Source organism: Aythya fuligula, chromosome 27 (assembly GCF_009819795.1).
Source record: "Aythya fuligula isolate bAytFul2 chromosome 27, bAytFul2.pri, whole genome shotgun sequence".
Lineage (NCBI taxonomy): Eukaryota > Metazoa > Chordata > Aves > Anseriformes > Anatidae > Aythya > Aythya fuligula.
Window position 1 is genome coordinate 1835203 of NC_045585.1, and position 14034 is coordinate 1849236.

The 14034-nt window shown below is 42.7% G+C and overlaps 1 protein-coding gene across 4 annotated transcripts in view; it reads left to right on the top strand.

Moving 5' to 3' along the window:
• The window catches only part of LRRTM4 (leucine rich repeat transmembrane neuronal 4), a 237251-nt gene extending 225760 nt beyond the window's left edge, over positions 1-11491 (top strand). For 3 of the 4 annotated variants that reach the window (XM_032204208.1, XM_032204211.1, XM_032204209.1), the window contains one exon: positions 10171-10779. In XM_032204208.1, coding sequence (XP_032060099.1) covers positions 10171-10392 — 222 coding nt within the window. In that variant the 3' untranslated portion in view covers positions 10393-10779. Of the gene's footprint in view, positions 1-10170; positions 10780-10946 lie in introns of those variants that run through there. The other variant, XR_004254240.1, reaches the window with a different exon arrangement.
• Positions 11492-14034: the final 2543 nt, after the last annotated feature.

A 14034-nucleotide genomic window follows, 5' to 3' on the forward strand; every position in this document is an offset into this window, starting at 1 on the left:
AATTTATCCCGAAGGAAATGGGTATCGCACTGGCTTCTCAGGAGAAATAATAACGCCTTGAATTTGCTCTCAGACACAGTCACGATGCTTTGCTCGCTCCTCTGCTTTTGGTTTCTTAAGACCTTTCTGGTCTACAGCTCTGGACGTCGATGGTTTGGCATAGACCATCTGATGCCCAGACCAGGTGAAACAACAGGCACATGAGCTCCTGTAGTGTTTTTTCCTTTTTCTGCCATTTGTTTTTCTCTTGGTGCCCATTTCCTGCTCCTTCAAACCATCTCAGGGTGATTGATAAATGAAACCAATGATCTGCTCACCTTAGGACAATGCCGTAATGTTAAGCATTGAGTTTTAAACGCTGATGGGGGAGAAGGGCTCTGCCACCCTACAGCTTGCTGGGGATGCAGGGTGTGGATGCTGCCTCTATATTTAACATTACCTCATTAAACAGAATTAGTGCCAGTTGTAGATATGGCTTTAATTAAGCATTTGTTTTCAACCAGAAATGGCTTGAGACTGTCATCTGACTCCAACCAAAACCTTTTGGGTATAGCATAACTAGATAACGGGGGAGGAAAAGCTTCCTACTTTTTATCAGTCTGATAAGGGACCCGGTATCCCCTTTCTTCTAGCACCAGTAGTTTTTAATCACAAGCCCTCATGTTGCATTGTTTATAACTGCTTATGCCTTAAGGAAATCCTGTGCAATTTGAGTAATGTGCTTTCAGGAGTACGTTAATGGTGTCTTCACGTTCAGCTTTCACGTACGACTTTAAATAGTATTTAAAACTCTTTAAATAGTATTTGAAACTCTTGGAAAAGCCATCAATTTCTGGATAGCTCTTTTGCACACTGTAAGTTCTGTGCAGATCTAATGAGAAGGCAGTATTTTAATATGCGACAGAGGCTTGTTTCAATCATTCTCCAGTGCCTTCATTTGTCACTGTGGCAGCCACGTTATCAGATGTTCACGTTAAATACTGCACTTATTTATTGTGGGTAACGGGTGGAGCAGGTTGCCATCTTCCTGATTGCTGCATGGAAAAACAACTCTACCTTTTCCTCTATTGCTGTCATTCTTTTTTCGACAGAAGCAGAGTGCTCTGCTTCCCAAACTGGCTGCTGGACCTTTCGCAGAGGCTCTGCTTCACCTCCCAGCTGCCTTTTCCTGGCATTTCCAGCATGGACGTAGGTGGCTGTGGCACCTGCTGTGCTGAAAGCCAGGGAGGAGCTTCCCCAGGATCAGGTAAACAGGCACCGTGTTTGGCTTTGCTGGCTGAGAGCAGCATGCTGTGCTGGAAAAGGGAAACAACGGGACAATTTGCAGCCTTTCCTACTCAGAGCATCCATCTCCATCTGCTTCGTTCTCCTGGCTCCTCTCCTCTGCTCCACGTAGGACTCAGCCAGAAGGAGCTGGCACCGAGGTGATGTCTCTTGGGCTTTTTTTTTTCTCCCTCCATCCACCCTGTTGCTGCAGGATATCCTGTGACCCCAGAGAGGTATCAGAAGCTGGTTCAGGTTTTATTTTGGTGATTCAAAGCTCGCGTAGGTCAGCCTTGCCTTTCAAGGGCAGCCGCTGTGGAGTCGATCCTCCTGTCTGGGACAGGATGGGGGGAACTGGCATAACTGGGGCAAAATCAGGGGCACAGGAGAACCAAAGGCTCGAATTCATTCTCATGTGCAAATAGGAGGGAACAGCAAGTACTGGGACTGGAAAAGCTCCCAGTTAGGAACCTCCTCTCCTTACTGCTCTGCATTACCCGATTGTCTTAATGCCTTTTGCAGGTGGTGCGAGGAGCTGCGATCACGATGCTGTGATCCTTAAGCATGCAGCTGCAAATCCAGCCATCTGCCGAAGGGTGTGGAGCCATCCCTGGGCCTGGGAGGGTGCCTCAGGTTCTTAAATATGTGGGAAGATCCAGCCCCGTGGTATTTCAGGCCTGAAATGCCAGCAATTTAGAAAGCTAAGTGAAGCTGGGAGTGCTGGAGGTCAGGAGAATGCTCTGTGGACATTATTACCACACTGCTGACCTGTGCTCTGCTCTTTCTTCTTGATCCCTTGGAGACTTGGCTCGATGGCCCTTTGCCTTGTCCTCGGAGGTTAAGTACAAATGATCTACGCTTAGCAGCTCTTAATGCGATACTTAGGGAGCGGGAATTCCTCTGGAGAACCTGGCTTTTTAAAGTATCTAAATGAAAACTGAGGTGCCTTAAAAGAAACTCAAGCTCTGGATGTCTGTGTGCTTCGGCACCCAAATGTCCCCGAGGGACTCGAGGTAGGGAACTGCTGCAAGGCACTGCAGGGCTGCTGCAAAGCTGAGCTTCTGTCCTTAAGTAATGTGAAAGCTTTTTTGTAACCCCAACCTCCCCATCCCGTTGAATCCTGTAGGAGATTATCCTAATAGCACTGAAAGCAATATTAATGGCTTTCCAATTAGAATATCTGGATAGTTTGTTTATTTTATTGGCCCTCCAAGGCGGAAAATCGAAGGTTACTGGGAATCTCACTTCAGGCTTTTCATCAGCGAGCCTTTTTGTCACGAGCAGATACTCCATGAAATACAGATAAAGCTATTTAGAAGAAATATTTTGCCCAAGGAACAATAACAAGGCTTAGAAGGCTTTCTCCTTTCTGGGAGTTCTCTTCAGGGAAACCTTTTCATTTACTGATTGAAAGATGAAATCGGCCCGTAGAGGGAGCCGTGCGGTGTGCATGATTTTCCTCCTGATCTTTGGAGAAACACACTTAGTTAAGCAATCCGTGGAGAGGTTTGGTTTTAAAGGGAAAGGCACTTGGGTGATGGGCTGGAAGGATTAGGGAGCTATCTGTAGGGAAGGAAAGGGAAACTTAAAATCTAGTTCATGATAGCAGCAAAACTGACAGCGTGATATTATGTAGGGGTTTAAGACATGAAATACACTGTGCAAGGACGGAATAAATCATGAAATTCTGCCTTTATGGTAAACCCTGTGTAGCTTACAGACATTTTAAAAGTTGATGAAATTTTTAATGCCATATGAAAAATTAATAGATGTGTTTTAATCAACTTTTTTTTTTTTAATGGAATCAATTTTATGGTATTATATGGTCCCATAGATCCATAATTTTCTTACTACCATGACATATAATTTATTAGGTTAATATGCTTATAATCATTTTTAATACACTGTTGTTTAATTCCTGTGGTTATTTATTATGCCTGTAAATGATGAGTTTACTTTGTTATAAACTATAAATGGAAATGTAAAAGGCCATGAGAAGTACCTGTGGGCTGCACTCTCTTCTGCCCTGTGCCTCCTGCCTGCTCTTCCTCCACATTTGTCCTAGTAGGAACTCTCTCCTGATAGTTTATGTCAGTTTTGGGATCTCATTTTCCCAGCGAGAAATACAAGAATTGAGTGAGAGTAATGTCCCCCCTATCAGTCATTTGTAATATTTAGGCTCCAAATTCCCACTGATAGCAATTTTATTTTTACTAGGACACGACCTGAGACCTGCCATCCACAACCTTCCACTGATTTTCTCTGCAGGTTAAGTTCAAATACAGAAAGGGTTCCTAACCCATAGCTAGATGAAGATGCCCCTGCCCTGTTCCAACCCCTGAACTCTTGTTGTGAGCTCAGGCTTGGCTCTGAAGACCTTGATTTCATCCCCAGGTCTGGTCCGAGCAGTCCCTATCCTGGATGCTCGCTGCTTGCTTTGATGGGCGTTTGGAAACTGCAGTCTGCTGAAGGCACGGTCAGGTTTGGGCCATGACATATCCAGCAGCTGCCTTTCAGTGAGTAGCAGGGCTCTGCCTTAGCCACAGCTCCAGAGATCTCACTGAGATCCCAGGGGATCACTGATCCTCTTCCCTCTGCCCCATATTCTTTGTGGCAGATGTGTGCCTCTATCAGCAGCAAGGCATCGTACAGAGAGCTAAAGGGCTGCAGGATGCTCATGGAGAGCTGTTTGTAGGACTATCATGGTAGGAATAAGCTAAGGAAACACTGTCTAGGACAAAAAAACCTTCTTCATCCAGCACTTAAGACCATACATTCGTGTGTGTGTATGCAGGAGACCAGGAGCTGGCATTACACATCCCAACACCACCCGTCTGTGGCTGCACGTTCTCAATTTCTTGGTGCAAACCAGGAGATGCAGACCTGGTGGGGGATCCCCTTGTGCCAGGAACGATTTCAGGGCAGCAGTGGGCTCAGCACCAGGGCTTGGGCTCCCTGGCTACACCCTGAGGCTTCCTTCTTGTGCCTGGCTCCCAGAGGGAGCTGCACAGACCGTTAATCTGATTTGGGAGGAAATAGATGGAGGAGGCACCCAAGTGGCTTCTGTCTGGAGTGGGGAGGAAATTGAACATGAAATTGCAGGGAATTGATTGAGGGAATTGCACCTACAATTCAGGCTACTGAAGGAATCCTGCTTAATGCTTCGTGCCTAATGTAGGCATGCCAACCTCAGGCAGTTCCCAGCGGGATCTGTAACTCTTAGAAAACCTGGGCTAATTACAGATATTGAAGACCTTCACATAAAAATCAAGTTGACAGTTCTCCTGAAACACTTGGATGTTGCACAGCCAACTTCAGTAAAAGCAGTTCTCCTAAAAACCTCACACCACCCCGTAACGGAGTGCTCAGACTATCGGGGTCTGTTTTTTTTTTTTTTTTTTAATAAATGCAATTTTGATTTTTATTTTTTTTTGCCAAAATGAGATTTACCTTAGGCAACACAAATTTCAGAACAAAAGGTTTATTTACAAAAACAACAGCCAGCCACTCTTGTGTTTATTCCAATTGGAAACCGAATAAAACAGCCATCGGTATTTCAGAACTCCCTTTAAAGTCCGTATTTTGTCCATTTTAATGGGTTTATCAGGAAGTATCTGACTGTGTGTTTTCCTGAAGAGGAATGTTTTTCTGAACTGACTCCAAAGGGATGTTCCAGGGTTGTTAGCTGTCATTTTTCAGCAGCATGAAATCCCCTGAAATTGTTTATACCAGCTATATCTGCCTAATGTACCTAATCAATCTATCTCGAAGGTGAAGCAGTATGCTTCGCTAATTGTAAAGCTGTGATAGTATGTCTTGCTTATTTTTACTCTAAATTATGATAGGGTTTTAAATGAACTCTGAATTTGATTTATCAACATCTATGGTGTTAATTCCGCAATGAAGTCATGGTGTTCTGTTACTAAATATTAGCACTAATGAGAAAGCATAGCTTCCACATTTTGTAACGCCGAGTTTCCACTACATATGGACAACTTTGGAATTTGTGTGTAATTTAATCATGTAATCACTAACTGGGCAAATATTTATACATAATTCAGTTTACCTGGATTATAGAATACCAGCAAATCTGAAACCGGATAATGTTTAACTGCCAGAAAATACTCATGCTTCGTTTTTTGTTTTTTGTTTTTTTTTTTGTTTGTTTGTTTGTTTTTTTAGAAATGTGTCCAATGCAAGGCAGTGGTGGTTGTCCTGTTCCATTTTCCATTAGGACAAAAACAGCTTGTGCTTAGTTTTTAAAATGGAGTGTTCTTTCTCACTGGGAGCACGAGCATTCAGACATCCATGGCCATTCTTGTTTCTCAAGAAAGATTTTCCTTCCTTTTTCCTTCTCTGCAGGATAACGAATGGTTGGAGATCTTTCTTCAAAACCAAGCTGAAAGGAAAGACTCGTAATATTTCCAACATGAAATAGATCTGTTCTGAAAAGCCATGTTTCCCAAATTTGATTTAACAGTTTACCAGGAAATTATTTCAACCTGGGACTGCTAGTGATCAGATCTTGCAGAACTGCAAGTGATTCTGTGCGAGACAGAGCGTTAATCTCTGTCTGATCCCCAACTAGTCTTCCCTCCAGTAAGTCTGGTGCTGTGAGCAAAGAAAATACTTAAGCAGGAGTTGCAGTCAGCAAGACGAACTTGGTGTTGTGTTAAACTCTCGTGGTGTTACTTGATGTAAGGTGTCGTAGCTTCAAGTTCATAGCAGGGATGAATTTCAGGTTGGCTCAAGTCTCCTGGTGTGAGGCAGTGCAAGCAATTAAGGGTGTACGAGGGCATTCAGCATGCTATCAAAGGTGGTAGGAAGAGAAAAATATTGCAGAAGCAAGGTCACTTGGTATTCGTTTAGGAACCAAGCCAATATTCTTTAAAGCTCCTCAAGTTCAGTGGATATTTAGCTATGGTTTCATCTTTGCTCATGTACTTTTTAAAGTTCCAGAATAAGGATTTTTATTGCTGTTTTCTTCAAAAATCTAGGTACTAATGGCTGCATCCATGTGAAGCAGAACTTGAAACCGAACTCTTATCACTGATATTTTTAAAGTGAACTTTCTTGTGTATTAAACATCAGAATTTTGAAGAGTAAGTTAGTTACCTCCCAGTGTTTCTGATGCAAGTAACTAAAGCTGCTGATAAAAATCAGTGTGGCGTTTAAAAATAAAAAATGCCTGAACTGAAACGTGGATACATGCATTTACATGTTGAAATGACTTGGTGTTTAACGAAACATCATTGTTGAATGTCAAGGGAAAACTGGACAGGGAATGTCGAGGAATATTTTGAATGCAGATGTGGGATTTCACTGAATCTCAGGTAAACTGGAGTTAGTCCGGCTTGTTTTGAAGGGAGTTGTTATTTGGCAGCAACGCTCTTGAGCCGTTAACCTCTCCAATGTCAATTCAGCTTCAAAAGGGAAGATTTACATTCCTGAATTTCCACCACTAAATCTTTTATCTTGCTCCTGTAGCTGGGGGTTTATGCAAATTTTACTTGTAATAGAGCATTTGTTTCAAGTGCGTGGCTCCTGAGATGCAATGTTTATTACATTTCCAGTGAAGATCTGCAGAGGTGCAGGCTTCAGAAGTTAATGCAAGCTAACTAATCCAGCCCATTAGCCGAAAACCCTTGCTGAACACTTGAAGTGCTTATAAAGCTTGTTGTTTAATAGAGTCAGTGCTTTCTTTGGAGAAGAGATTCATTCATTCATCGACTTAATCAACTGTGTGCAGCGCTGGAGAGGCCGTGCGCTCCCTTATGGCAAGGCGTTCGAGCAGAGGATGGCATCCTGCTTGCTTTTAGCCCTCGTACGGCACCGCTGTGTCCAGCACGTGTACGTCGTGGCTTTGGAGTGCATCCCCTTGGTAATCATTGAATGGTTTGGGTTGGAAGGGAACCTAAAGATCACCAAAAAAAAAAAAAAAACAACAAATTTAAAGAGTTTTGTAGCACAAATGGCTGTGGTGAGTGGCATGGAGGAGACAGCAAACGACACCGTGCCAGAGCATCCCAGGTCTGTTCCTGCCTCTGCCTTTGGTTTGCTGGCAGGTAAATTCTCACCCTTCCTTCCCTTTTCTCCCCAATGAAAACTGTGTCTTCCAGGGGAGAGGCCGTAAGATAGTGATGGCAGAATCCCAGGGTCTGCGTTTACTTTGGGGGAGGTATTTGGTAACCTGTTTGGTGTTCTTCATTCTGGTCATCTGCTTTTTATTTTCTCTCTCGGAGGCCGTGGCAGTGAAAAGGCCCCAGCTTAGGTTAGATCAGGCTTGCTTCAGTCCCTGCACAACCACCCTTGCCTCAAAGACCTCCGATGTCTGAGGGCGAGCAGGGGCAGGACATCATCTTCTCATTTTCCAGCTCATAAAACGACTTGTCGAAGGTCGTATCTCTTAGCATTTCAGGCACTAGTTCTGTAGCAATAATGAAGCAAAGTAAAAGTTACTTTAGATCCTGGAGAAAAAATAAAATTAATTTTCAGCAACTTAGATGCTTTTGAAATATATAATTATATATTGAATGAAAAGCAGAACGGCCTTGCAAATGATGTCCTTGGTGTTTCTCCATCCTTTTTACTTACATCCGAATGAGCAGCGGTGCATCTGCCCACCTCTGCAATAGTTTGTGTAGTCACAGCCGTGTCCTGAAAAAGCTTTTGTGAGCTCAGTGTTCATGCTCTGCTGTTTCATTGTAAATGAGAACTGATCATGACAATCGTGTCTTTGTGGAAGCACTGTCAGGGAAGGAAAGCAGGCTGGGTTCTGGGGCCTCAGCCCTCTGGGGCTTTCCCTTGGAGCAGGAGGGTTTCTGGGCTTGCCACGTCGATTTGAGAGGCATCCCAAAAACTTTTTTCATGTAGTCTTCACTGGAGGTAGCTCAATGATAATGCTTCTGGCAGGATTTTGGCATGATTCTCTTAAATTCCCTTGATGAGATCTAGGACCCAAAAGAAGGAGAAAAAGGGCAGTAGAAGGGCTATGCCTGAGAACAGGGAGGTGCACATCCATAGCTGGGCTTCCTTCATCTTGAAACACTTTCTCCAGATAAACCTGCAACTCTTTAAGCTCGAGAATAGCCTGATACACCTAATTATTTTTTTTTTTACACTAATAATAAGACTATCCAGCTTTCCTACATATATGAGGCACACCAACCTCTATTAATGTGACCTCAGACATACACAAAGCTGACTTTTTAAGTGAAAACAACTGAGAGGTTCTCTTGAACCAACCCAGCTGGAAAGGAAACGACTTTATCCACTGTTCAGGGATGCTGTTGAGATCCTGATCCCTCTGCCTCCTGTGTGGAGAAGGGGAGAAAACAAGCAAGCAGCGCTGCACGCAGGACTCAGGTGGTTAATGTACTGTGTATTATTGCTGTAAAGCCAAGACCTCAATCTCTCAACTCTCCAGAACACAAACAGTCCTTGGCTTTTATAGAACCATAAAGAGCTGCCTTAAAGGCTGAGGACAAATTCCAGCCCTGATACAAATTGGCACAGATATTACTGTATCCGAAGGGAGGTAAGAGTTTCTTGCACTAGGGCTGAATTTGATCCACAAGTGAATACAGTTGTCCCATCAAATTCTGCCGAGCAGCTTGTCTTCTGTATGCTTGCCATTCAACTGTCACGGAAAATGACGTTTTCAGCCAAGCTCCAGCTAGTGGAAGAGTTTTGGAAGCTCTCCAGCGTTCTGCAGAGAAATGGGGGGAGGATTCTTGCTGCTTATCAGATCCAAATGCAAGAGTAGCTCTCGCCCTGCAGAACTCATAATTGTTCTTAATGCCTTTTGCTTTTTTTGTACCCGTTAGAATGATGTGCACCTTGCAATGAAAACTTGTGATAAATTAGTGCTGTAGTCTCCACTTAAAGTTCAGCGTGGAAAATAAAGAGGCATTTGTTACAAGATTGAATTATATGTAGGCAACCTCCTGCTATAATGAGCTCAGGTTTTCTAGCTGTGTTAGAATAAACTCTTGCCTGTATCTCCTGCAGTGTGTGATTTTTTTTCCTAAGAACACATTTCCTTCTACTCGATCAGCTCATCTCTTGCAGATGATAAAATTATCTGCAAAGATTTGTGTTTGATGTTGTGCCATAAATCATACTTACTTGTAGGATTAACATTTGCAAACATAGGACATTTATGAAAAATAGGAAAGGGGGAGAAATTTGGAATTTTTGTATTTACGTTAAAAATAAATAAATCAGGATAGTTCTTGTAGACTTTTCCAGTACATTTTTACAAGGTGTGGATCTGCTCAGCTCCAGCAAGCATCCATAAAGGCTCTTTGAGGTTCTTGGTGAGGTTGGTAAGATAAGGAACCCACGAAATCATGACCTTGGGCAAGCAGCTTTGTCGTAGGAGGAATAAACGTGTGGTCCAGCCGTGCTGAAAGTTGGAATGATAGAATACCCTGAGATGGATGGGACCCACTGCTGTCCCAGTGCCCCACTCTCCTCGTGAAGAACCTTTTCCTGACATCCTTTAGCTACATGTGCTGGCAGTCAGCATTTCAAGTCCTTTGACACGCTCAACTGGGCTGGCTGGTGTAGAAATGCTCAGCCCCTATCAAGGTACTGGAAGAAGGGCCAGTTTTTAAAAGGTTTGTCTTACCAGCAGCTTCCAGTTTACCCTTCCTAGCCAGATGGTGCGTTGCATAGGCTTTCAACAGATGTAACATCTTTGCACAAGTGGGGACCCACCAACTAAGCCAAATTTAAGTAGTCCTGTTGAAGAGAGAACTGCAGGTGCTCCATACAAGCTAGAAGCATCAAAGGTTTGTCTTCCTGCGAGGGTGTTTGAGGCTGTGCTGTGATAAGAGCTGAAGAAATGCATGGCTGAACGCATTGCTGACACGTTTCTCTTTCTCGGTCTCTTCTCTCGTGCAGGTTCCTCACCACATGAAGACTTTACCCTATTACAGTTACGACCAACCGGTGATCGGATACTGCCAAGCCCACAAGCCTCTCCATGTAAATAAGGGGTACGACACCATGTCCCGGGAGCAGGCTGAGACGACCAACCTGGAACTCAGTCGAGACCACAGCTTCATAGCCACGATCGCGCGTTCGGCTGCTCCAGCCATTTACATTGAGAGAATACCAAACTAATGACGGAGGCGACTTCTTCAGGGGGCGGAGTGGGGAGTTCTTTTGAGGGACCTTTCATCTCAGAAGAGACCAGGGCAAGAAGCTAAAATCTACCATTCCAGTTACAAATGTTCCAACACAGACAAAGGGAAGGGGATAAAGCGAACTCCGCAGACTGTGGAAATGCTGTCGTGCAGTACACACTGAGAACTTCAGGATTTTCTTTGCTTTAAACTTTCAAACAAATTCCTCAATGTAAATATTAAAGAGAGATTGTTGAGTTCTTATTAAAAAAAAAAAATAGATTTCACTCTAGCTACATAAAGGGATGGATTAAGAGTTTTGTTTGTATATTTGATTTTTCTACATTGCACGGTTCCAGGGAAGGAGAACCACAGGTAAAAAATAAAGGGGTTGGGGTGGGAAAGGGGCTGGGAGGGATGGGTCAGCCATGATTCCTTATTAAGTGTTTATTACTCTTCAAAGATTTGTTTAATATTTTTGTTCTTTTTAAACAAATGAAAGATATATATTTTCTTTTTTTCTTTTCTTTTTTCTTTTTTTTTTTTTTTTAGTGGTCGAGCGCTAATATTTCAAACCAGACATGGGCATTAAAGCTTATGTTGAACCAAAAGGACATTGGCAATTGATGCAGCAGAAACAAAGAAACTTGGGTGCATGTACATTTAAGAGACAGGCTGTACACTATGGAGGGTGCTTTTGATTTTTACTATCTTCATTGTGCTTCATTGTTGACACTATAATTACTTTTCGGGCTCTAAAAAAAGGGAAAAACATGCAAATGGTGTATCGACTCTCATATTTACAGTCCAGCGGTGCCGTAAGCAAAAATTAATGGACATTTGGGAACCAAAATGGAAGTGATGTGCTTGAAGTGGATCAGAAGGAAAATCTTTAAAAGCAAGAGTGTTTTGGTGAAACTCACTGGCTGACACAATTTCTAAAACACAGGAGAATGTGTAACATTGTTTTTTGGTTTTTTAATTAATTATTATGATCAGTTAGTTTTTGTGTAGTTTTTATCAATAAAATGACATCAACAACAACAACAAAAAGTGGTGGAAAAAAAAATAAACATATTATTTTGTGGTTGGGACACCACAGCCAAGCTACTGTTTGAATGATTTCTCTGGTTGTGTGACACGGTGACTCAGTGGCCGAAGGGAACAAGACTCGGTCCTGTTTCACCTCTTCTTACAGCTAAAGGAATTGTTTGAAGTTTGGAAAAGTTGACTCCAAAGAAGCTCAGTGTCTTGGGCCTGTCTAAGAAAAGGTTTCGAGGTGATTTTATAAAAACATGTGTATGATCCTGCGGGAGGGGAAAAGGGAGAGGGACAAGCCTTCTGGTTTTACTAAACATTTTTTCTTCTAAGGCAGGTTTTTCAGATATAAACCCTGTGATAAAGCTAAATTAGAAGATAATGCTTTTAAGTGGAGGGTGAATAATACAACGATGGGTGTTAGAATTCCTTGATTGTTTCAGGTCCTTGTATTGGGTGTGTATGCTTGGCTACAAGGTAAGGGTTTGATGCATGAATTTCTGGAAGTGCTGCTCCTTGTATCACGTTCACAACTTGATATTGTCTTCTACATTTCTCACCTGAAAAACTTACGTATTTTTCTCCAAAAGGAAAGGAAGAATATGTATGGATGTATGCATTCTGTATGCTAGGCAGCTTGCAGGGAAACATGGACGTGCAAAGTCAACTGGCTGCATCGAAGGTAATGTATTTAGAATTAAGTGTTAGACAGGAAATGAAAAGAAAATGGAGTGAAAGGCTAGGTGATGAGTTTACAACCAGCTGCATTAGCCATTGTGGTATCTGTCAGCTTTAGCACTGCTACTGACAGGGCAAAAGACGCTTGAAACACTAGGCTTCTTCAAATTGAGTTTAAAACATTGACCCACAGCCTATTAAGCTGAAAATGGAAGCGCCTGCTCTCTCTCCCATTGATTCCTGTGGGCTCTGGATCAGCAGTAGAATACATTTCAGTGAGCATCAAAAGCCTAGTGGCATTCCCATGCTCCTAGGAGATGAGAACCGTCGTGGTTTTGTTACAAGGTTCATCACTGCGAGCACAGGCTCCTGGCTGAATTACTGCTTTTCTGCCTGTAAATGTTTTCTGCTGTTTAAAAACTGATGCCAATTTGGGCAAGAGACCTACAACTTTCTTTGGTATTCTTGACGATTAAGGAGGTCGTGTTCTAGGAATGTGTTGGAGGCATAAAGCTATGCTTTACCTAAGTGCTAAAGGTCACGAAGAGCTGAATATTCATGCGGTGGGTTGCTTTGGATCGAAGCACAATGTCATGGCAGCATGTACCGAGCCACCTGAACTAGTGTTAATTAGGTGGTTGTAGTGATCAAACTAAAAGGGCTCTATACAAACCTATCTGGGACTCAAGATGTAACAGAAATTGAGTCTACCATGGCTGCAATTACAACCAAAGAAATTTGATAAAACCTAGGTTTGAAAAAAGCCAGAATTGTAACATGTTCAGCTCTAGCCTTTTGTTACGAGTTTCATATTGTTTTTTGTTTTTCAAGTGTCAGTTCCTGGAATCATGATTATATTACACCTTCAGCTTAAAAATATGCCTGCACTCTTCTTAGGGAAGGCCTTTCCACTCCTCTTCATCCAGCTGCTGGAGAGAAGTGGCTGCGCTCTGAAAGGGAGGATGGAGCAGCTCACCAGACACCCAGGTAAGGCCCAAGAAATAATAATCTTTTGCAGTATCCCTAATGATTCCTCTCCTAGCAAGCACCAGATAGTCTTACTGAAGAGATCTCGTTACCGAATGTTTGCTTATGATGGCATCTTTATGGTCGTTGCTCTGTGTCTGAGTACTGAGAGTCGCAGAGCTCCCAAAGAAAGCTGCAGGCTTGCTGCGAGAGCTCACGGCTGTGCAATATCCAGGCAAGCTAGAAAAAAAATCAGCCTGACCTTCAGACCAAAGCTGTTGAACTTTGTGCTTTGCAAAAGACAACAACTGATGCGACCAAATAACAGGTTCTGGAAGGCTTTGGGAAAAAATTGACTGCTACCTGTCTCTCCTGCTAATAATTGCCTTGCAAATGTCAGCAGGGCACTGAAATTACACCGTGCTGGTAATGCTGTGGGTAGGAGCTGCAACCAAGGAAGAAGAGCCTATAAAGGCAATCTGCTGTTTGGAACAATTTCCAAGGCCGCCAATATTTGCCCTGAGATTTAGAAATCTTTTTGAATAAGCTGCTGTTTCCCATAATGAATTGGAAATGTTCTGAAGATTGATACACACAATTTTGTTGTGACTCCCCATTGGAAAAAGTCCCTGAAGGAACTTGCACGTGGAAAATCTACTGCTTTTATGGATATTTTTAAGCATCATGATGGTTTGAGTTTCTAAAGTATTAGAGTGAAGGGAAATAATTTTTAGGAGGTTCCAGCAATTGGGTTCCTTTAAATGCACTTTTTTAAACCTGTACAGAGGAGAGGGGGGTTGATAAGGCCATAGGTCGGTCAAGCTGGAATCTTGCCTTTAATTTAGAAAAAGAAATGACCTGTCTGATATTATTGCCCACACACAAGCATTGGAATGCCTTCCACATAGCAGTAATAGCAATGAAGACTTTGTGGAGTTTGGGCTTGTTAGAGGAGAGG